General features: G+C 35.5%; 9 protein-coding genes, 1 long non-coding RNA gene and 1 other non-coding gene across 12 annotated transcripts; 5 read left to right on the top strand and 6 right to left on the bottom strand.

The window, feature by feature from the left end:
- The first annotated feature begins 833 nt into the window (after positions 1 to 833).
- On the top strand, positions 834 to 1,495 carry LOC18009468. The gene is given in 4 exon segments (XM_006391026.2): positions 834 to 1,119; positions 1,186 to 1,319; positions 1,321 to 1,343; positions 1,447 to 1,495. Coding segments are annotated over 4 exon segments (492 nt in total).
- A 456-nt stretch (positions 1,496 to 1,951) lies between these two features.
- Positions 1,952 to 3,731, bottom strand: LOC18009329 (peroxidase 11). The gene is made up of 4 exons (XM_006391025.2): positions 3,433 to 3,731; positions 3,130 to 3,321; positions 2,858 to 3,023; positions 1,952 to 2,558 (listed from the first exon to the last, which is right to left on the bottom strand). The coding sequence occupies exons 1-4, from the start codon at positions 3,652 to 3,654 to the stop codon at positions 2,131 to 2,133; spliced, it is 1,008 nt and encodes a 335-aa protein (XP_006391087.1). The 5' UTR covers positions 3,655 to 3,731; the 3' UTR covers positions 1,952 to 2,130.
- Positions 3,732 to 5,150: 1,419 nt separating this feature from the next.
- Positions 5,151 to 5,224, top strand: TRNAI-AAU. Its single transcript has one exon. It is a non-coding gene; the product is annotated as a tRNA-Ile (tRNA).
- A 1,068-nt stretch (positions 5,225 to 6,292) lies between these two features.
- LOC112082881 lies at positions 6,293 to 6,868 on the bottom strand. Its single transcript, XM_024150534.1, has 2 exons — positions 6,743 to 6,868; positions 6,293 to 6,331 (listed from the first exon to the last, which is right to left on the bottom strand). The coding sequence occupies exons 1-2, from the start codon at positions 6,866 to 6,868 to the stop codon at positions 6,293 to 6,295; spliced, it is 165 nt and encodes a 54-aa protein (XP_024006302.1).
- Positions 6,869 to 7,657: 789 nt separating this feature from the next.
- LOC18009334 (pheromone-processing carboxypeptidase KEX1) lies at positions 7,658 to 8,810 on the top strand. Of its 2 annotated transcripts, XM_024156526.1 has the most exons (2): positions 7,658 to 8,077; positions 8,187 to 8,810. In XM_024156526.1, exon 2 carries the CDS (start codon positions 8,195 to 8,197, stop codon positions 8,591 to 8,593), a length of 399 nt encoding a protein of 132 aa, XP_024012294.1. In that variant the 5' UTR covers positions 7,658 to 8,077; positions 8,187 to 8,194; the 3' UTR covers positions 8,594 to 8,810. The 2 variants fall into 2 exon arrangements, with proteins under 2 accessions (XP_024012294.1, XP_006391086.1); XM_006391024.2 differs by having other exon boundaries at positions 7,660 to 8,810.
- Positions 8,811 to 9,995: 1,185 nt separating this feature from the next.
- Positions 9,996 to 10,809, top strand: LOC18009184. Its single transcript, XM_006391023.2, has one exon. It carries the CDS (start codon positions 10,285 to 10,287, stop codon positions 10,732 to 10,734), a length of 450 nt encoding a protein of 149 aa, XP_006391085.1. The 5' UTR covers positions 9,996 to 10,284; the 3' UTR covers positions 10,735 to 10,809.
- A 394-nt stretch (positions 10,810 to 11,203) lies between these two features.
- On the bottom strand, positions 11,204 to 11,715 carry LOC112086778. The gene is made up of 2 exons (XM_024156532.1): positions 11,495 to 11,715; positions 11,204 to 11,344 (listed from the first exon to the last, which is right to left on the bottom strand). Exon 1 carries the CDS (start codon positions 11,675 to 11,677, stop codon positions 11,498 to 11,500), a length of 180 nt encoding a protein of 59 aa, XP_024012300.1. The 5' UTR covers positions 11,678 to 11,715; the 3' UTR covers positions 11,204 to 11,344; positions 11,495 to 11,497.
- Positions 11,716 to 11,923: 208 nt separating this feature from the next.
- Positions 11,924 to 13,578, bottom strand: LOC18009472 (cinnamoyl-CoA reductase 1). The gene is made up of 5 exons (XM_006391022.2): positions 13,389 to 13,578; positions 13,084 to 13,253; positions 12,712 to 12,903; positions 12,271 to 12,623; positions 11,924 to 12,172 (listed from the first exon to the last, which is right to left on the bottom strand). The coding sequence occupies exons 1-5, from the start codon at positions 13,504 to 13,506 to the stop codon at positions 12,031 to 12,033; spliced, it is 975 nt and encodes a 324-aa protein (XP_006391084.1). The 5' UTR covers positions 13,507 to 13,578; the 3' UTR covers positions 11,924 to 12,030.
- Positions 13,579 to 15,800: 2,222 nt separating this feature from the next.
- On the bottom strand, positions 15,801 to 16,188 carry LOC112086200. Its single transcript, XR_002899363.1, has 3 exons — positions 16,093 to 16,188; positions 15,948 to 16,010; positions 15,801 to 15,872 (listed from the first exon to the last, which is right to left on the bottom strand). It is a non-coding gene; the product is annotated as an uncharacterized LOC112086200 (long non-coding RNA).
- A 643-nt stretch (positions 16,189 to 16,831) lies between these two features.
- LOC18009291 (agamous-like MADS-box protein AGL30) lies at positions 16,832 to 20,830 on the bottom strand. The gene is made up of 13 exons (XM_024155049.1): positions 20,506 to 20,830; positions 19,714 to 19,797; positions 18,786 to 19,455; positions 18,532 to 18,582; positions 18,014 to 18,199; positions 17,872 to 17,928; positions 17,754 to 17,772; positions 17,598 to 17,662; positions 17,460 to 17,475; positions 17,311 to 17,382; positions 17,125 to 17,221; positions 16,988 to 17,048; positions 16,832 to 16,889 (listed from the first exon to the last, which is right to left on the bottom strand). The coding sequence occupies exons 4-11, from the start codon at positions 18,573 to 18,575 to the stop codon at positions 17,210 to 17,212; spliced, it is 471 nt and encodes a 156-aa protein (XP_024010817.1). The 5' UTR covers positions 18,576 to 18,582; positions 18,786 to 19,455; positions 19,714 to 19,797; positions 20,506 to 20,830; the 3' UTR covers positions 16,832 to 16,889; positions 16,988 to 17,048; positions 17,125 to 17,209.
- Positions 20,831 to 22,171: 1,341 nt separating this feature from the next.
- On the top strand, positions 22,172 to 22,573 carry LOC18009478 (basic leucine zipper 8). The gene has a single exon (XM_006391020.1). It carries the CDS (start codon positions 22,172 to 22,174, stop codon positions 22,571 to 22,573), a length of 402 nt encoding a protein of 133 aa, XP_006391082.1.
- Positions 22,574 to 23,038: the final 465 nt, after the last annotated feature.

Below are 23,038 nucleotides of genomic sequence, written 5' to 3'. Positions count from 1 at the left end.
CTCTTTTTGTTAAGAAAAAGTAAATTATACTGGTCTACTTTAACAAAATTGAAGAAATTAATTAGAGAATTGGAAATACTAAATTATCTAATATCTTATTACTATGATTTTAAAATAGAAATAAAGAATATAGGAATGTGTTAAAAGAAATTTATAGACACATGTCAAAATCTTGCAACTCTTTTGACATATGTCACGATCTATTGAGGTATAAGATAAAAACGAAATCAATGGTATCTCATCCTAACGAACCCTAATCGATGAAGATGGAGGCATACGAGTCAGGTCTTGTAGCACATCCAAAACTGTCTTTGGCTGGAAAGTTCTTCATAAGTCTCGCTCCACCGTCCTTGGACAGAACAGAAAGTACACTGCGACAGCAATGGAAACTTTCCGGCGCCTTGAAGGTTTTCCCTTTGGAGAAAGACGACAATATAATCTTATTTGAATTCGAGGAAAAAAGAGACAAGAAGAAAGTTGTAAAGAATGGACCTTGGAACGTTGATGGTATCATATTAGTCCTCAAGGAATGCTCACAAGACATACTCATGGCCGATATTGATTTCTCGGTTGCTTGCTTCTGGGTCAAGGTAATAGGCTTGCCCTATTTTAACTACACAGAAGAAGATGCCGAGAAGATTGGGAAAAAGCTTAGCGATGAACCATTGGTTTCGTTTAACTATGACTATTCAAAAAGAAGCTTTTGGGTTAAAGCTGAGATAAATCTGAAAAACCCTCTAGCTCCCGGGTTTTACATTAATGGTAGAAGTCGCAGGCGTCCGTTTCTTCCGTTCAAGTACAAGAATCTAGGTGATTTCTGTGAAAATTGCGGTATGGTAAGCCACAGGAAGTGTGGAGAAGTCGCAAAGATGAGATCTTTGACAAGAAAGTTTAAAACGAATGTGTATGGGCCATGTCTAAGATACGAACCTGAGCTGGCTGGTAACGATTTACCCGTGAAGTCGCATTACTCTCAGATGTTTGATTACATGGATTGCGACCAGTACGAGGAGACAGTTACTTACGCTCAGTTCTTTGTAGTGGTCGTGGTTAAATTTGTCTACGCGAGCGAGCATGAGTGGGGCGGCAAGAAACTGGTTCGTTCCTTATTGTCGAATAGTGAAGGATATGATTATCAGTTCCGGTTTCCTTGTTTCCCTACACGAGTCATTAAGGATGTTTTAGCGCTTGAAATCGATAAGATCTCACCTCTGACGAAGTTGACGGCAGAGGACAAGGCCAGCATCGTCCATGGCCTCGTGGATCATTTAATGAATAAGAGGAAGACTCGGTCGGAGAAAAGATGGGTTCCTTTGTTAGTTTCTGTCAAGAAAACAATAATGGTACCACCAGTGGATATGGAGGCTATGCTCAAAGAAGACAAAGATATAGAACTTCGTTACACCATTTATGACAAGATTTTTGAAATGGTGGGCACAACTCTAGGGAAGTCAGACGATTCACTGATGAAGACTATTCGAGATGGTTTAGTTGAGGTCGGTTTTACACAGTTCCCAGGTTCTTTCGTTGAGTCGTTGATGGAAGATGTGAAAAGCTTCGGTCCCAAAGTAAGTTTGTATCCTAAAGGTAAGTTTGTCCCGGTGCTTGGCCCTGATATGGATCGGTTTGGTACGTGTTGTATATGTCAAGAAGATTTCTTTCTTGGTGAGCAAGCAAACTTTATTTCTCCTTGTTCTCATCATTTCCACACTCTCTGCATCTACGACTGGGTTCAAGAATCTCCTAAGTGTCCACTTTGTTGTTCCCAGCTTCATGTGTTTAAATCCATGTCTTGAATGATGATATCGAGTCTTCATGTCTTTAGCTAAGCTAGTTTCCATATCCACAAAAATAGGCTCCCAATTGTGAACCAATTGATTCTTGATTTTTTTTTTTTTTTGGTATTCTTATTAAAGCTTTCCAAACACAGAAACTAGAAATAAGGAGAAAAAGAAAATCGATTTCAATTTTTTTTTTATAATGAATAACGTATCATAAGAATGCATTTTCTAGAATGCAAAAACCAATCATAGAAACTAACTGCATCTAGATAGTTTCGGTCGTTATGGGCCGTTATGGGCCGTGATAATTGAAAGTATTTAAAATAGTTTCGGTTGCTAAATGGATGTTTCATGTATTCACGAATCTGCAATTTTTTCTAACTTCTCCATCGACGAAACTCTCGGAATTCAAAATATTCCCCATCTTCACCATCGACTTCGAGAACTGCTCGAAGAAAGCCACCGGATTCTCCGCGTACTTGCTCACAATCCGCCGCGTCTGTATCCCGAACATGCTCGTGTACATCTCCTGGTCCGAATTCAGCAACCCTTCGCCTCTCAGGAGCGTGTGGTAGATCGAATTGTCGAAGAGATTCGGCGTCACGTTGTCGATCGCCGTCACGTTGCTGTCACCTTCTCCGCTGCTCGCCGGACAAATCTCTCGTAGGCTCGCTAAATACGTCTCCGACACCGGATTAAGTGCTGACGTCACCTGAAAATCTCCGTATATCCGCGATCGAAAGTTCCGGCACTGTGCCATCCCGATCGTGTGAGCTCCTACCATTGATTTTGGTAAATTTAAGAGATTTAGTGATCGGTTTAATGCCACCGTAACTTATCCGGCCTAACACAATACCGAAATCAATTGTCCGGTTTTCCTTTTGGTTTTAAATGTTGATTCAGTTTTCCGGTTTTCATTTCCTTTTTAGTAGTCCCATACTTCCATTCAATATCAGATAGATTTGGTCAGATTTAGGGATTTTAACAATCGGTTTGATGTTAGGATACCAAAATCAGTTTCCGGTTTTGAGTTACTATAATTTCCGGTTTGGTTTGGTTTAGAGGTTTGATGTTACCTATAAGGGCGACCATGTCTTCAACAGAGAGACCCTGAAAATAGAATTTAGAGATGATGCTGATTAAACCCTCTTCAGGAGTTGGAAGGTTCGTTGTCGCCAGCTCGTAGCTTGCTGTTTTTGAATCTTTTCTTCCCACAGGAACGTCCCAGTAAGGTCCACCAACCTTTAATCAAACCAAAGATTAACTTGCTGTTACATTTCATAATCCATGTATATACCATATAATATGTTGAATATGATAATTCGTCCACGTGAGAGAGTATATGTACCAGGATTGTAGCATCTCTAGCAGAAATTGTGAGAAGATCAGCGCAAGAAACAACTCCAGGACATTCGGATTCGATTATGTTCTTGATTCTGTCTACAATTTTGTATCCCTTCAATGAGTTTATGTTTGGAGAAGCTTTCTTCTCTCCCTGCAATGTCTCTGTTTCGTCAAGCAACACCGATGCATCACACCCCTGCAATACAATTTGAACCCTTATGTAAGCATCCATAAAGGCAAAGCAAACTTCTTTACTTACTTCTTGTATTTCTTGTATTTCAAGCAAAAAGTGTGGATAAGTGCTTACTTGGACAAAGCAGTCGTGGAAGTGTAAACGAATAAGTATGGCTGCATTTCTAGGATCTTCCTTCACTATGCATTCCATTTCTTTCCTGATAACGTCAAATACGGTCGGGCAAGTAGACTTGTAGTAATCTAGGGTAAGAGGAAGATCCTTTCCCGGTACATCAAAGGAAAAGCAGGGGCCAAAGATGGCGTGGATGATAAAGATCACAAGGAGGAGCTTCATAGTTCTTCTCTCTTGAAACCCCTTTAATAAATGCAACTGTTCGGGGAAAATGTAAAAGTGTTTGTGGGAGATAAGGAGTGGGAGAAATTGGGTGGGACTTGAAAGAGATTTATAAGTTTGAGAGAAGAGGGTATTGTAGGGTTTTAGTTTTCTTGTGTCACAAGGGTCTTGAGAAGTTGGCCAAGTGAGATGCAACTAATTTTGTGAGATGGTTGTTGGGTTTTCCTATGACCCAAAGATTACAAAATGAACATTTATTTGGATTATAGACTTATAGTACAGAGATGATTACCAAAACCAAGATATTATATTATCATAAAATGTGCTATTTCCAGATTTATATATTATTTTTGATGTAACGAAAGATTTTTTGTATGTTTGCGAAAATTCCAACCGGGATCATTATAAAAGTGATTCTTGAAACAAATCTAGAAGTCTCGATGTTTTTGTAATTAATTTGTTCAACTATTTTTATTTATTTGGGCATCAATATGACATTATTTTGGTTCGACTAAGAAATTCAGTTAATATATAGTTTCATTAACAAATTTTCATATTAACGTTGACTGTGTCTGTGGCACTATGGCGACACTAATATAAACCTTGGTCAAAATTATTTAATATCATTCTTACTTTGCCCATAAAAATGGTGGTGAATTTGGAACTATAACTGCCTAATTTGCATCACAGTATCATGAGTAATTGGTGATACATGCAGGTCGCCAATAGGTTACATACTTACATGAATAAATATTTTGGCGTTATTCATTTAAATCAGGCTTTAATAGTTTTGGTATATGAATTTCTCTCAACGTCGGCAATAGTTTATATTTTTTGTTTAGAAATATTATTGCTAAGTGTCCTTCTGCTGTTCTGTTTTTTTTTTCCCCCAAGTGACGAAAGATCAAAAGGTAGGAGGGAAAATATGATCCACTCTTTGGCGTCATCTTGAATTTTACGACTAATTATAAACAAGCTCCAAAATCAACGACGTAGTCCAACGATCTTTGCTAAAACTTACATTTATTTGATTGTCGTTAACTTGTTATTATTTTTTAAGTAGTTTAATTAGTCTTAAAAACGGTTAAAAACAAGGTTATATGTATGTGAGGGATGCATTAGTTGGAAGAAACTTGTGTTAGGTGGTTTTGGTAAAGAGGTAGGAGATTTTGATGATGTCTTTGTCTTGACCTTTTGGATTTGAATCTTCTTCATATCTTCAAACAAAACTATCTTCTTCATATCTTCTTCAAAGAGTTTACTATTCAAACAAAACTATCTTCTTCATATCTTCGTTCTTTCATTATCCGCTCTCCCTCACATTTTTGTATATACATTTTTCATTATACATAAATTACTTACGTTCATATTTGGATATTTGCGTCTTCCATGAAATTATCCAGTACTATTCATCATATTGTACAAGTTTTTTTATTCATTAAAGCCATCAGAACGCCAATGGGTAATATTAATCTCTTTGAATGACTTAGCAACATGGCCCATTAGCTCAGTTGGTTAGAGCGTCGTGCTAATAACGCGAAGGTCGCAGGTTCGAAACCTGCATGGGCCATATTAAATATCTTTTTTCTCAAAATAAAAAGCAAAATGAAGGCTTTTGAAATGTTAGACTTTCTCCTCGCTTTCAAGACGAACACCATTGTTCCCATGCCGTTATGAGGCAAGGCGTACGATTGCAGTATTTCCAAACCTTTGAGCATACTATAGAGTATGAAAAAGCGAAAAAAAAATGAAAAAGCGAAAAAAAAATGAAAAAGAGTGGAGAGTCTGGAGACAATAGATTAACTGCCAAAATGTATGTAAGGTTTGGGCTTGTGATATGTTGAGACTTGTGACGTTTAATGATGTTTTCTACTAGCAAAAAATAGCTGGAGATTAACCTCGTATCCGTAATGTCTTCTCGCTCAAGTTCTCTTTTTATTGACAACCTTTCTCTTTTCTCGAGTGTACTTTACCTTCCAACCTTTCTTATGACCCATAACATATGCTTGGACTAATTAAAATGGCATGGATATGCTGAACTTTCTTATTTTTAGTAGCTTTAATTTCTGTTAGGAAAAAAGGCTATACAATCTGGTACCTTTTTTCGTTGTTGTCACATATAATCTGGTACTTAAAACAAATACATTTTTGTCATATTTTAGGTTGAAGACAAAGTTCTTCACGATACCTACTAGTTTAGAAACTCATATGGTAACGCGTAATTGACTTGACGTTTATGAGCTTATTACAAAGCGAAATGTCTTTCCATAATCTCGTTACGGTCCTAACTTATATATGTGTTCTCATCTAATTGAGTTATGAGAATTAAGGTTTTAAACACACTTTAAAAATCATTGAGAAAAAAACAGTAACAGCAGAGAATTCTGAAACCAATAAATCTATTCAATTATTGCACTTTTTGCATGAAAAAAAATACAAAAAGTTGGGCCGAGAAATCTAATCGAAAGGTATGATGTTACAGCAGAGATTTTTTGTCATCTTATCTAAGATGGCAACCAAATCATGAAAAAAGGCTTTAAGAAGTATAGCGGTGTGTCTAATTTAAATGAGAGAAGTTTCCAAAGTTTATACATACATAATAGTTATATATTGATAAATACAATTTCACATGGGAGACTTATGAGTAAGAGACAAATGAATCCATAGGGAAGTATACCTGACAAAAGCAGGCATTCAAAGTAAAGCAAAAGTTTGGTGCTAAGGGACATACCCACTTTGTTGTTTTACAGCAACCAATTAAAAACACATATTGAAGAATACTACTATTAAACATAAGAACATAAGTTCATCGACTCTTTTACTAACATCATATGTAAATTATTCTAGAACCCATCAGAGAGTGAAAGAGAAGCCAATCCAAGTTATCTTTTTCTTTTTTGGTTTCTCAACTACTCACCCACCTTTGAGTGTCCAAAATAAACATTTTAATACTGATAATTATAATACTGATAATTCAGAAACGTTTTTTCTGAATGTATATATAAATATATATGTTTCTGAATTATTAGTATTATAAGCTAATCCCATTACTAATGAAACAAAGATGTAATGCAGAAACAGTACTCACACGTGTAGGATGAAAGATAGTACAAAGACCCACATGAGAAAATCCAAGGAGTCTCCCAAAAGAAACAAGCTTGGAGGCATTAACGATGCATACAATTCTAATAAATCCTAATATATCTCCACTCATGAGACCCACACTGCGTATTATTATTTGTACTATGAGGATCAAATTTCAAAAAGTCCAAAAACCAAAAATTAATTATATGCTCAAAAGATAGGGGTCAAAGTCTTACTACACCAATACCCTTTTTTTAATGTTACATCTAGATTCTCTCACACTTAATTTGCTTAGCTGTATAACCAGTATGGGTTCCTCCAAATGACTGTAAACAAAATTAATTAGGGCCCAAATTATGCAAAAGGTGAAAGCCAAGCCATATTGAAAGAAATTTACTAATCTCTGTTTTGTCCTTATCCTCTAGAATAAAAGTATCAATAAATCCAGTTGCGTTTCCTTCAATGCAAAAGAAAACAACTCTACATTTTGGGGGAGAGAGAGGAGAGAGGAACACAAAAGGCTGCAACACTTTTTATGACCAAGACAGGACTGGGAATAGGAAGGAGAGTATTAAAGGAATGAGGAAGAGGAACAGCTCCTAACCTAATTAAGAAAATGGGTTTCATATTCCTTCTTGTTTGTTGAGTGGGTCTCATCTGATTCCCACCTCAAAAAGCAGGTCATTTTGTAGTTGTGAGATTGATTATAGCTCAGTGAATGAATGAAACAGAGAGAGAGAGAAGTAAAAACTAGTAAATGTTGTGTCTATCCTATCATATGGTTATTATCAATCAAAAGAAAAAAAGAAAGAAAGAGAAATGAAAAAGGTGAGTCTAACCCACCAATGAGCATTGCTTACACATCACTTAATGAGAGCTCAATTCAGATAACTCTTGTTTGATGGGTATTGATGTTTTCTGTGGTTCGAACCGTGTTTTGGGAACTATAATACTCAATTCCCTATATATATCTCTAGGGGTAATAAGAATTAAAAAATTTTTTTTTACAGAAGTGTACTATTTTTATTTGAAGAAGGTGCTACTAATTAACCTTTCTCCTTCTTTATATATATCTGAAAATGGCTTGTCTTGTAGTGCTTCAATTGGGCGAAAACAATGGTGCAAGAATTGCCATGTGGTGATACTCACTCCTGGTATTCAATTATATAAGTGTGATTCAATAGGCTCCGGCTTTTCCTGATTCTGAAACACAAGAAAGGCAAAAAAAAAAGAAAAGAAAAATCAGACAGTATTTATTGATGATGAAGAGCAAAGCCAAAGACAGCGAGAGACACAGAGGCTATATCAGAGGCTAAAGGGATATTGGAACAAGCTTGAGGTACGTAACGTTAAACAAAAGAAAAAAAGGCTAAGTTAACTTTTTGTGTTAGCAATGGAGTCTCCAAGAATCCATGGAGGTACTGAGGAGAAGACTAGTTGTGAATCAGGATGGACTATGTACATAGAAGACACTTTCCATGGTAACCATCATCGCTCTGATGTTGTCTACCAAGACTATGATGAAGATGGTGACGATGGGGATTTCCGAGTAAAAGATGATGGTGAAGATGGTGGTGATGATGATGACGATGATGATGATAGTAGTGACAATAGGAGCGATGACTCGATGACCTCTGATGCATCCTCATGGCCTAGCACTCAGCTTCCAAGAAACACCAAGAATCATGCAGCAGCTGCAAAGAATAGTAATGCCAAACAAGTCAATCACCAGACAAAGAATAGAGCTTGTGAGAAATTCAGCGACCAAGAAGAGGAATCTGAGCTCAAGGCTAGAACAAGAACCACTGCAAATAGTCGTGTTCAAAGTAGAGGCAAGGTGAGCAAAACCAAATAAGACTCATACTTCTTTTAATAATTTCTATTGCAATCCCAATGTTTCTCTTTTGTCTCAATGAAAAAGAAAAGAACAAGTAGTGTATTTACCATCATTTGAGGATGCTTTGCTTTCTTTAACGGGATTATGTTTTTGCTTAAAGCAAACTCCGTTCATGTAACTTATCCGTGTGGTTAATCATTGTAGCTATGCTAATAATATCTACCTTTTCCACATATACTCTGTTCTAACACAAAAGGGAACATATGTTCTGATTTGCATCTTCAACAAAGGAGCAATCAAGAAGGTAAACAATTCAGTAATCCGTAGTCATTGACTAGCAACAATGTTTACGAATTTTACTCATTCAAACGAATTTCGATCCAAACGATTGAGTTTTGGATAAAACAAAGAGGTTGATGACAAAACAAGAGTTTCTAACGTTTACCAAATTGTTCTATAGGTGTGGCCCCAAAGTAGCTAACACACCATAGCTTTGCCTGTTTAACAGAGAGTCCTGCTGCTTTCAATGCTTTCACATGATTCTTTTATTTTATTTTTTCTCAAAGAACAAATTTCAATCATTCAAGATATGTCATTATCAACTTTCACACAAAATTCTATAATCAAAATTCATAATATACACATCAGGAAAAGAGTTAGTGAAGATCCAAAAAAAGAACCTGTTTGTGCTATTCTTCTCCACCTTTTCCACACAGTAAGAATCATGTAGCTTCTGCCTGTTCACAACAGTAAGAAGAAACAGAGATCAATAACAGAGTTAACAAATCTTTGGATACTCAAGAACTGACAATTGATCAAGCATTTATAAAATTAGTCGCTTTTTTTTCTTCTAATTGTTGCAAACTAACCGTTTGATCTAATGGTTTAATTATTGTATGCTTATCCTAAACCAATCGAGAACGACTAAAATGTTAGTCTTAGAAAATGACTGAAAAAGTATTGAAATGACGACAAATAGTTTTTAGCTGGCAGCTTGCTAGGAGAGGACCGCTCTCACCTTCACGTAGATGTGATTCTCAAGTCACTTTCGACATTGTAATCTCAAATCCACCATGCACGTGTAGATGAAGTAAACAGGTAGATGATAATGAAATAAGGGTCGTCCAATCTAATTCTATGACCCACAAAATGTGAGAGAATGTGACTTAGTAAATGCACAACACATTGCCCCTGGTCTACCAATTTCAACTGATCCGTAGAAAGAACCAAGCATTTTTTTTTTTTTTTTTTGTCAAAAGCTCCATTGGAATTAAAAATGACAAGTTTAATGGCAAGTTTCAAGACAGAAATTTACTGTTAGGACTCCCTTAAGTTCTGCTTCTTAAAACTAAATGAAGAACATGCGGAAACAATTCTGAAAATCGTTCAACCAAGTCACAAAACCATCTACACAACTTGAAAATAGATTGTCTCAAAAACTATATTGATTTTGAAAATTGTTTAAAATGTAAATTATAAAAACAACACGGAAGACAACTCAGTGTTACAAACAAACAATATCCTTAATTTCCTCCCTCAAAACGCTACCACAACACATTTACTTGCAAAAACAACTTCTCATTCCATTTCCCATATTTTCAGGCTCCTTGTACTACCTAATGACAAAAGCATGACACCATATTGACAAGTATATATAAAGGACAGTGATCCTTCTCAGCCTACAAACTATTAAACACCAGAAAGAAAAAATGACAGAACTCAAATATATTTGCATTTGCTTCTCACTAACACTTATACTAACCTTAGGAGTTGGATCTCTAGACCAGAAATGGTCTGGTGGGAATCAGTTTGGTTACGAGGGCGGGTTCTGTCTTCCCGGTCTTTGCATCAGAGGAGCCGGTGGCAGCAGAGTCCAGTATGGTGGTGGTGGTCGTGGGATTCAATATAATGGTGGTGGTGGACGTGGCATGGACAGAATTGGTTTTAGAGAGACCATGTACTGCAAACCGTTGACTTGCTGGTCTGGCTCATGTGATGCACTCCATTTGCATTTAGACAAGGGGATTTACGAGTCCCTCGTAAGCAAGGAGGCAGCAAAACAACCATCTACTGTTGATTTCATCCCAGAGACATTCAAACACAATGCCAACACAAACTATGAAGTGAAAGAAGCTGCAATGGCACCACAATCTAACTAGCTAATCAAGTTTTAGCCTCTGTTGCATTTTAGTTTGTATATCAATAAACATAATCTAATAAAACTCTCATCAGGCTGAGATGTTTATATATCTCAAGGCACTAAACTAGTCCATTTGTGATATAAGTTTCTTCAATAACAACTGTCATGAGTTTCTTCATGCAGATGCTACTTTCTCATGTTATTGGATTAAAAGAGAAGATCGAGTCGTTATCCACAAGTCACACACTCTATGAGAGAAATTTGACAAATTTAGCAAGAAGAAATATGTAGTGTAAAACCATGCTTCTAGGTTGCACAAAACTCCACGTCTCGCCGGTTTATCTCCGGTTTCAGGTCGATCCGACCGAAATTGACAAAACGCCGTCGTACAGACATTTCATGCTCGATCAACAACTAGGACCGTTTAGAGCGTAAACAGAGGAAAAAAGTAATAGAGTAACGAAATTTACTCCTAAATTTTATTTAGTTCCGTAAATCACAAGTTACAGTTCCCCAGATGTTCTAGCAATCTAACTTTAATCAATAATTCTTTCAGACACCATTTCTCGTGATAGTATATCTAAAGAAGCCTTTGTGCGAGTTCTTGTCTCCCCCACCATTTTTCGACTCTGGTTTTTCCGAAAAAAATTGCAGAGATAAATCAAACATTGAGTTATAACTGAAAAAAGAAACGAACTCAATTGACCAAGACAGATTTTTTAAGTGACGAGATCCATGGAAGAAGGAAGGGGTAAGTATATAAAAGGAACATCTCTTACGAATTATCTCCGGCGAGAAGTTAAAATGGAGGGTTCGGAAGGAGAAGCTCTGAGATGGTGGAGGAAAGCAACGGAGCAGAGGACAGAGGCGATGAGAGCAAAGAATCCAAATCCGATCATCAGAGAGAAACCGGCGACGATCAGATCCATTACCGTCTGGATGCTTATTATTCCCATCATCATTATCAACTTTGAAATGGTTAAGATTTTGGAAGAAGAAGAAGAGGAAGAAGAAGCAGAGAAGGTTGTTTCTTAAACAGAATGCATTGCCTTGGGGACGGTGAAACTCGCATTGCCACGTTACGTGATAAACTCAAATTTACGACACCTTGAATAAATCCCAATTAAATATAGAAAAACAAATGCTCCATGCATTTTCATGTTTTTAAAGGTTTTATAGGAAAAAAACAATCAGCAAAGAAATGCAAGAAAAGGATGATGAATATATATTATTTGATGAATTATAAAGAGGATACAAATTTTGTTATTCATGTCACTTAATAGCTGATATATAAAAAAAAAAAAAATACAAGGAATCACACAAGACATTTCTCCTTGAGACAAAGAACAGTATCTCTAAGGCTTGTTTCTGTAGGAGTGAACTCAATTCCCAAACTTTTCACTTTCTCCACACACACTTTGTATGTCACTAAATCAATCCCAATGTCTTCATTATTCCTAAGATTAATTCAAAATAACAATACTGTTAATCTGTACAATAAAAACGTATTTGTAACTAATAAATACATGAGACTAAAAAAGCAAAGAAAACTCACTTATCATCAGCAATGGACAAATCAGGATAGAATTCGCGCAAAACTTTTTCAATGTCGCTCAATGTCACAAGCGGACCATCAATGATGTATCTACCATTGGCTGATGGAGTCTCGAGTGCCTTGACATGAGCTAGAGCAACATCTCTCACGTCCACAAACCTATAATGTTTGCTATTAAACGGATCCTTACCCTTTATAAGATCCACAACCACCTCCACCGAGAAATTAAGACTCGGCTGCAATATTGGTCCTACGACAAGTCCTGGATTCATCACGATCAAGTCGAGCCCATTAGCCTTGGCAAACTTCCATGCTGCATCTTCTGCTAAAGTCTTAGAGAGTGCATACCATTTCTGAAAAAGGAAAAAAAAAAGTAAGAATTATATTGCGAGTTCTCATGAACTCATTGATGTGTTATAACTTTTAACACTATTTAAAGACCTTTTGCTTCTCACAAAAACTTGGATCAGAGAATGTGGTTTCATCTACTAAGTCGTTTGGTCCAAAGCGGGAACCACGGGCAAGAACTGCGGCCATGGACGATGTTACGATGACTCTCTTGACAGAAGACACTTTGATACAAGTCTTTAGGACGTTTAAAGTACCCTTGACTGCTGGATCGATCATATCAGCCTACAAAATCCAGAATAACGGTTAAGTTTTATAAGTTTCCAAGTCAAAACCAAGTAGCTATGAGTCATGACTGGACTAACGTGAGGATGATCTACATATATGTCATTTATGTATTAAGTTATATCCTCTCTGATTATTAAGGATTGTGTTGGTCAGAACAAAGTGATATCGTTGACGAACCTGAGGATCAGCAACAGTGAGTGTAACCGGTGAAGCTGTGTGGACGACAATATCGCATCCATCGATTGCATGGTCGAAAGAACCTTCTTCTAAAAGATTTGCTTTGAATAATTTGAGTCTTTCTTTTGCGCTATCAAGTGCAAGAAGATGATCAGTTTTCTTTTGATCTTCTGCAGAAAGACAACACGTACATATATGTCAAAGTGCACTTCAAGATACCTTCTTTAGTTCTATTCTTCTATATATGGTATAAGGAAAATAATATTTAATTGTAGATTAAGGAAAAGAGAGAATTGGAAACAAACTTGGGTCTCTAACGGTGGCCCTGACGGTGTAGCCACGGAGAAGCAACAGCTTAACAATCCAAGACGCTATGTATCCGGAAGCTCCGGTGACGCAGACCACCTTTCCTCCGCCGTTCATATTTCTTCACTTCAAACGCAATAGTTGTGATGGGTGTAGAAGTGTTCATCAGAATGAGGTTTTTATATTTTTGGCCAAACACATATGAGGAAATATTTATCACTATTCAAAGTCAATATCTTAGAGGAATTAATTCTCTAAAAATACCACAAGATTACCTCTTTTTAGCAAATGGCATCACATACTTTGACGTGTGTCCTTTTGTAATCTTCTATACATAACTCTAATTAATTATGAGATCTTGACTTTTAAATTCAAAAGTAAAAACATTTATAACAACAATAAATTGGGAATCAATGTAATTACTATCTTAATGTATTTTCTATACGTATGTAATCTAATAACTTTAATGAATAAAAAATACAAGAAAATTATCAAATTACACATAAATTTGGCAGTTGTAAACAAAAATTTATTGTCTAGTCTATTCATTACTCGGACATAGGATAATTATATGCGCTTACAGATATGTAGTCTATAATTACGATGACCCTTTATTGCATGTTTTTTTTTGGACGTTAATAATGCCTTGACAGCTGGTTCAATCAGATCAGCCTACAAAATCAAAAGTAACTAATAAATCTTATAGGCTTCAAATTCAAAATTAATTGGTAATGACTGGATTTCATGTCATATACTTTCTGTAATTGTAGATGTGGGACTACTGACAGTAAATTTAATTTAGTGGATTAGTAAATAAGGATTGTGTTGGTCAGAACAGAGTAACATCGTTGACGAACCTGCGTGCTCGAAAAATCCCTTGTCTAAAAGATTTGTTTTGAATAATTTGAGTCTTTCTTTTGCACCGTCAAGTGAAAGATGATGATCTGTTTTCTTTTGATCCTCATGAAAAAAATACCTACATGTTTAATAAGAGAAACGCCACTATTTTATTTCACTCAAAGAAAGAAGTACAAAATCGATCACGTCTAAGACTCTCAGACGATGAGCGATCCGAATCGATCCGAATCGAAACCTCAAGAACAATCTCTTGAGCCTCGCCAATTGCTGAGAACAAACTCTCCAAAAACTATGATCAATCACAAATTCATAAAAGATCTAAAACTGTAATACAGAATTTCTATATACTATTCTTCTCCTCTAACAGACTCCCCTTGACTCTGTCCACGTCAGCCGACGACTCTGCTCAATTCTCTTCTTCTTTATCCTTTGACGATCCAGCTCAGCCTTCTTCCTTAATCTATAGTAAGCTCTTAATGGCTTATCAATGTCAAAGCACTTCAAGATAAGATATGAGTGCTCTTTACTTTCAAAAAGAAAAAAAACGATAAGATAATGTGTTCGGCATTCGTTGTGTTGTGTTGTGTTGTGTGGTTGTTTTTGAGTGTGTGCGTGAAATTCATTTGTATTGTGTGTAAGGTTTTTTTTTTTTCTGCTTTGGTCGTTTTTTATGTTGTGATGATTTGTATTTGAGTTTTGTTCTGTTTTTGGTGCTTTTTGTTGTGTTTTTTTTTGGCAAAAAATGTTTTTTGTTATGTTTTTTGGTTTTGTAGAGAATGTGAGCACTGAAAATCGACTTACTATGGGTGAGGCAATAAACATGAGAATAGAGTAAGAAAATTACTTCCCTTGACTCTTCATTGATCATTGCCTATATAATTTGCATGTAGAACCTTTGTTGTTTGCAGCTGAAAGACCTATGCATGAGGCAAAACACACGAGGGAAAAACAAATAAGACGCAGAGAGTTGATTTTCTTTACTTATGAAGCAAGAAACAAGAGAAAAAATATGAACAGTGAGGAGAATTAAAAAAAAAAAGACGAAGAGAGTTTGATTTTATAGAGTTTGTTTATTTACCTGACCATTCTTTTTTCCCTTAGCTGCTAAAATTGATGATACACTCTTGTTTTTCTACTGAAGGTTCATATTTTTACTCCCCCCAACAGAAAATCATGAGCAACCGTCCATCTTCATATGATGAAAAACCAATATACTCATAATCTAACAGAAGAAAAACAAAAGAATACATCTACATAATAATGGATGCCCTTACATTCTTTTTTTTTTTTTTGGATAACATGCCCTTACATTCTTTCCCCGTAGACTTCATAAAATGTCTTCTTGTTACTAGTGACATTAAGCAATAGCTCAGTAGAGACAATAAAACAACATGAAACTCTGTTAAAAACATCATCATAGAGTGAAAGAGGGATGTAGCTAATCTGGGGCACACCCATTTAGTATATGCTACATTACGTATGAATGAAGAAACTATCAAATGGAATGCTAATAAATGGTTTTAACAGTCTATGCTACTTATTGTAAATCTTACTAGTCTGATCCAAGCGGGGAGTCGACTGCTTGCTCATACTTTCTGTAAATCTAGATCTATTTCAATATGCAACTGCATGAACACAATATGTAAGCTCTCTTAATATACACACATCCAAAGATCTCTAATGTCAAAGTTGATGTGTACCTGATTTATGCATTCCGAGGACATAAATTGATCCTGCTGATGTTGCACTTGCAGCATATTCACCTATATATATAACTCGTAATAAGATGCATAATTTTTAAAAAATGAAACCATAACTAATCGTTTGGAAGATGGATTTATATACCTTATGAGCACCGATTTGATACAAAGATTTTTCTTAGTGAATTTTCTAGTTGCTGCAAATCATCTAAGCTGTCAATCTTCTCTAGCTCGGTCCAATAGCTATATCGGAAAAGAATGTAACACACAAATGAGATAGCAGAAACCGGAGAAGAGAATTTAACTGAAAACATGTAGAAAGATTTTAGCACCTTAGTCGTGTTTGTAATTCTGATAAGTGTGTTTGCAGAAACCTGACTTTTTCTCTAAGAACCTGAAAGTTCCCGGTTGCGAGAAACAATTGAATTAGATGATATTTTCATGATCAGTATTAACATCATAGTAGTTAGTTGTACATACCTCAATTGTTGATTTACTGAGAAAAGACAACAAAAACAAGTCACATTAGTAATAATACTCACAAAGACTAAACAAGAACAAACAGAGAAAGAGTTCACAAGATTATTAATATATGTGTAATAATGTACAAACCTTCTGTTCAGAAACTCTGATATATTTACATCGTGGTCAAGCTTCATAAATATTTTCTTCAAAGCCTGAGATATTGTGAGAAGAAAATAGTATGAAATGATAGTTTAGGAGATAAGAAGAGAAAGAGACCAAACAGAGCCAAGCAAAACTACTTACTTCAAGAGTTTCCAACTTCCTGTAAAACGTAGACAAGAAAGAAAAAAACAAATAGTTACTCTCAGTGTAACATCTACGCAGAAAGATTCGTGTTTTTATAGAGTTAACGGAAGTAACCTCTTTGCCCTTTCTTGAGGAGTGAGTTGAGAAAACTTGGCAATGACTTCTCCAATACTAAACAAACCCCCACAAGCAGAACATCAAAACAACAGCCAGAAACTAAACAGAACGATGATTAAACAGCCTTTGGTACATAGAAAGAGTCACCAGACCTGTGTTTCCCGCAGCACAGTGAAGCCTTTCCCACAGGAGAGAACATGAGAAGCACAACATCTACATCGTAATAAGATGCATAAGTTTTGTAAAATAAATCCATAACTAATCGTTTTGGAATATGGATTTTATATACCTTATGAGCACGGATTCGGTACAAAGATTTTCTTAGTGAATTTTCTAGTTGCTGCAAATCATCTACGCTGTCAATCTTCTCGAGCTCAGTTCAATAGCTATATCGGAAAAGAATGTAACTCACAAACGAGATAAGCAAAAACCGAGAGGAGGTTTTAACTGAAAGCATATAGAAGGATTTTAGCACCTTAGTCGTGTGTGTAATTCTGATAAGTGTGTTTGAAGAAACCTGACTTTTTCTCTTAGAACCTGAAAGTTCCTGGTTGCGAGAAACAATTGGATTAGATGATGTTTCCATGATCAGTATTTAACATCATAGTAATTAGTTGTACATACCTCAATTGTTGATTTACTGAAAAGATAAAAAAATAAGTCACATTAGTAATAGTACTCACAAACACTAAACAAGAAGAAACACAGAAAGAGTTCACAACGAAGCTCAGATTCTTAATATATATGTAATAATGTACAAACCTTCTGTCCAGAAACTCTGCTATATTTACATCGTGGTCAAGCTTCATAAATGTTTTCTTCAAGGCCTGAGATATCGTGAGAAGAAAATAGTATGAAATGATAGTTTAGTAGATAAGAAAAGAAAGAGACTAAACAGAGCCAAGCAAAACCACTTACTTCAAGAGTTTCCAACTTCCTGTTCAAACGTAGACAGGGAAAAAAAAACAAATAGTTATGTTCAGTGTAACATCTACGTAGAAAGATGCGTGTTTTTATAGAGTCAATGGATGTAAACCTCTTTGCCCTTTCTTGAGGAGTGAGTTGAGCAAACTTGGCAATGAATTCTCCAATACTAAACAAACCCCAAAAGCAGAGCATCAAAACAAAAGACGAAAACTAAACAGAACGATGATTAAACATAGAAAGAGTCACCAGACCTGTGTTTCCCGCAGCACAGTGAAGCCTTTCCCACGGGAGAGAACATGAGAAGCACAATATCGACATCGCATAAGATCGATAACTCTTTAGCCGTTTTTATGATGCCATGTTTTCTTTTCGCATACGTAACTTGACGTGGAGTAAAGCTCTCTAGTTTCTTTATCTTTAGCTTCACTCGACCCATCCTGCATAACTTTGGACCAATCAGAACTATTTTACACTGAATCAAATTTCAGGAGCCAAATGCAAATTATAGAACAATCTTGTGCTAATCAGCACCGAATTTCCTTCACTGGCATTAAAAACCGATAAAGAAATATCTAAGTGGCTTAAATCTGACTTTTAGAAAAGCATAAAAAAGACAAAATTATAACTGCAAGTTGGTTCTCCTATTTTGGCTAAAACGATAAACAAATCTTCGAAACTATCTGCTTTAAAGAACAAAATGATAAGTAGTCGCCAGACAAAGAAAACAAATTGATATTGGAAGATAAATGAGAAGAGAGAGGTACTTCACCTGAAATTGCATCGAGATCGAATTACACAATTATGATATGCCATATTTTACCTAAAAAAATCGAGATCAAATTACACAATTATGATATGCCGTATCAAGTTACAAGTCACGTAAACACAACATATATTCCCAAAAAATACTTTATATCAAATTTGGGACAATATATGTTTATTCGCTTTTCATCCAAACAGAGCGTCACAAACAAAAGAACTCCTGTCCGTTTTCATACATATCTAAATGAATATAATAGTTACCTCGTTCTTTTTGTATGCAGGGCAAAGTTCAGTTTTCGCTCGTAGTGGCTTGAATTTCTCTTTTGGAGTAGCATAAAAACAACAAAATCGTTAAGACAGCATAATAAGTTTAAATGTGAGCTCATTTGACAAAAAATTATAAATAACTTTTCTCGAATACTATCAGCTTTGACCAACAAATAATTGATAGTAGTAAAAGACTAAAAAAAAGAAAGAGAAATGGGAAGAGAATGGTACTTCACCTGAAATTAACACCACAACAGAATCTCAGAATTCTTGCCAGTAAAGAAAGATATGCTGTGCTTTAGTTATGTGCCCGACTGCCCGTGGAACTTAACTTTGTTTCAGAGTGTTTTTGATTGGCTCGTTTTTTGTGCTGAGTTTTAGTTTTGTTGTCAAGTTTTTGATTGAGTTTCTTGTGTGTGTGTGATGTGATTTTCTCCTGCTCATTAATTTGTTGTATTATGTTTGAGTTTTGTTATCTTTGCGTGTGTTTTGAGTTTGGATGCAATTTGTTTGAGTGTCTTTTGGATGTTTCTAGATAGTGTGAATAACTCACACAAGCCGAACTAGATCGGCTCGTCAGAGACAGAATAGAGGGAGAGATTTACTTAACATGACCTCTCACATGCGCTTGGCTACAAAATGGCCTCTGGAAACTCAAAGATACCTGCATGAGACAGAACACACGAGAAGAAAGAAATTAAAAACAGTTACCTGACCCCTCATATACTCTTGGCTACTAAATTTCCAAGCAAATTCTATTGGCAGACAACACACAACAACAGAATGAGACTACAAAATCAAGGCCAAGAGAAAAAAATGCAATAAATTAGGAAAACAATCTCACACATTTAAAAGCTGCAAAACGGCTAAGAACACATTAAGATCATCATCTATGCAGCAAGAGTGTTTTTTCAAAACTCACATTTACTCCCGTCTCCGAATAGAGATATGAATTGCCACTTGATTTGCTGAATCATATGACCACAGGCTGAGTTATGTTTGAGCTCTGAAATCACGACATAAACATACAAAGTTAGGAAGACGGATAGCGACCACATACTTGTGTATAGTATTGTCATAGATTGATTAATCTTGCGTGAAATACAACCATTGACAATTTTTCCAAAATTCATCTTCATAGATAAAAGACAGTGATAATGACGAATATGGTGGGTTCCGTAAAATCCAAGCCACAGTTCATTCAGAGTCATGAGGAGAACTCTTTAAATCCTTAGTTTCATTAACAAATTGAAACTATTTCTATATTCACAGTATTAAACTATCCAATCTCCATCTTTCAAAAAATCCATTAAACAAATACGCAATTACCCTAATTGGAAGATTCGGAAGAATCGAATCACTAAACCCCAGCAGGAAACTAAGAAGAAAAAGGTTTCCAAATCAAAACCCTAGATTCCCAAATCAACATTTCGCTATAAACAATGTAACCATATATATAGTTATCTATATGATGTAGACTTTGCGAAACTGTTTCAAAGTATTAAATTATCGGATAACCAAATTTCAAAAGTCCATTAAACAAATACCCTAATTGGAAGATATCGTAACCATCGAACCACTAAAATCCAGCAGGAACTAAGATGAAAGAAGTTTCCAAATCAAAACCCTAGATTCCCAAATCAACATTTACACACCGATCAAGTAGTAAATTCCAAACTTAAAAAACCAAAAAGGAAATCGAAAGCTTACACACCTTCTTGGATTCGGTAGGACGATTCGCACGATCCGAATTCAAAAAAAAGAGGAAATTCGTAATCCTCGAATCCATCGACCCCAAAATCAAAACCCGGATTGAATTGACCCGACGAACCAGACGCCATTGATCAGGGTAATTAAAAATCGATCTGAGATAAGAATGAGAAGAAGGCAGAAAAGGAAAAATCGCTTCTCCACGCAACGATGTGAAGTTATGGAACCCTAACTCGTTTTTCAAACAGGACGATTTGAAAAAATTTGAAATTTCGAATTCTCTGGGCTTCTGGGGGGGGGGTGGAAGGAGAGTTTCCGTTACGAAGAGCAGTGTGAATGGGGTTTTATAATGTACAGTACTCGTTTTGAAGAGTATTTCGAATTTACGATTATAACCTTATTGAGTATACGTTGAAGAGTATTTCGAATTTACGATTATAACCTTACTGAGTATTCGTTGCTAAAGTTTGAAAGGCATTTCAAAATTTACGATATTAACCTTCTTGAGTATACCTGTATACGTTGTCAAATTTGAATGGTTAAAGAGAGAGCAGTGAAAAGGATTTTTCAGGAGGTGAACTTGTGAAGAGTATCAAAAATTTAGCGTAGAATTTTCGGATTGTATACATTTTTTTTATTTCACTTAGGATAAATTTGGTTAGAGTCGCGTAAATTTGTCACAGTAGTAACGCTTACTATAAAGTGTAAACAAACCATCAAGACATCAACCACTAATCAATAAGATGTAACATAACAAGTCTAACAGTTAAAAAAAAACAACAATTGTCGACAAAAAATGTCTAACAATGATCATTTTCTTATATTTAATTTTCTTCTTCAATAATAAAATTTGAAAGTCAACAAAAAGTTATTATTTCTTAAATTTTAGTTTTTTTTTTTTTTAAATATGACGTTAGTCCTTTTTTTAAAAATATGACGTTAGTCCTTTTTCCACAATTCTCGCAAGTATGCATCACGAATAAATTTTGTCCCTTAAAATATTTGTTAAGTTTTGTTGTAGTGTTAAGATTTATGTCAACAGACATAATTAACACCTATTCTTTCATTGCAAAATATCTCACAAAATAGAGAACCAATCCATAAATAAGATTAAAGTTCTATTATTACCAAACGATTTCATATCGAGTATGTTGATGTGAAGACTCTAGAATTGTTTTTTTTTTTTCATATCGAGTAAATAGTCGTTTGGTGTAATCAGGACTGGGTGTAATACTAGCCAAAGCACTAAAATTTCTTAGTTGCCAACAATCTAACACTATGAATTATGTATTAAGGAGTAAAGTCACTTTATGCTATATTATTAGTTTATTACCCACAAATTTCAAAACCCATTGGATTATCAATTAAATATGCTTCAAAAAAGTAGATATGGTAGGAAGGTTCCTCGAGAAGAAACATGGTGCGTCGACGAGTTGCTGCCTCTCATGCTTTCTTCCTCAGAATAATCAAGTAACAACAATCTTAATTTGATCACAACTAATGAGAAATGTTATAAATTACTTGTAAACCTCTTTTACCCACATTAAGTTATTAGTATAAGGTCACTACCCTCAAATTATTATTCATCTATAAAACCCCAATCAGAGTACCATATCATCTATACCATCATAAGTCACGAACGAACACAAAACTTCTAATTTTCTTTATATATGGCTAGTATTGTCTATAACCTTCCCTGTGAAGACTCTATTCCAGAGTTCTTTGGTAATCGAGTTCCACTTCTTGTAAATTTGCCTGCCACGTCAGATGAGCCTAGCCGGAGCGCAGAGGACGATGAGCGGAAGCAGAGAAGGAAAATTTCGAACCGAGAGTCAGCTCGGAGATCGCGTATGAGGAAAAGGCGACACCTGGACGAGCTGTGGTCCATGCTTGTTCAGCTCGTCAATGAGAACCATTGCCTGGTCGATGAGCTAAACCGAGCCAGGGAGGGTTATAAGATGGTTGTAGAAGAGAACACGAAACTTCGACAAGAAAATTCCAATTCGATGAAGATGATTGGTGAGATGGGGCTTAATAGGTTTAACGTTAAAACAAAAAGTTTCTTAACGTAGAGGGCCTTTTGATCGACTCGTAACCTTGTTAGGTTTTTTTTTTTTGTATTTTTTTTCGGGATTTCTTGTCTGCCAAACATTTCTTCACGTGAATCAGATTTGAAATTCCACCATTTACCTCTAAAAGTGCAATATAATAATATTCAACCATATATAGATTATGAATTCATGTAAATAGGTTTTATAAACTACTTATCTTATAGGATTGTTTAAAATAAAAACTGAATCAAGAACTTCAAAAGGTATACGGCCACAAATGTCAGGTCATGTTAATTGGTTGACCCATCAGTGACGGTAATTTGAATATAGGGTGAGCCAAAATCTCAATACAACATGATTAAGCTTTAAAACCAAACCAAACATGAGTTTCTAACTTGTAATTGTATTAGTTAAGTTTTTTTTTTCAGTTATTTGTTCTAATTGTAATTCAAAAGGATGCCCATTTTTTTTTTTTTTGACATCAAA

This window comes from Eutrema salsugineum, unplaced genomic scaffold, assembly GCF_000478725.1.
Source record: "Eutrema salsugineum unplaced genomic scaffold, Eutsalg1_0 scaffold_9, whole genome shotgun sequence".
NCBI classification, from domain to species: domain Eukaryota; kingdom Viridiplantae; phylum Streptophyta; class Magnoliopsida; order Brassicales; family Brassicaceae; genus Eutrema; species Eutrema salsugineum.
The sequence above is the reverse complement of the archived record's forward strand: the minus strand, read 5'-3'. Positions and strand labels throughout refer to the sequence as shown.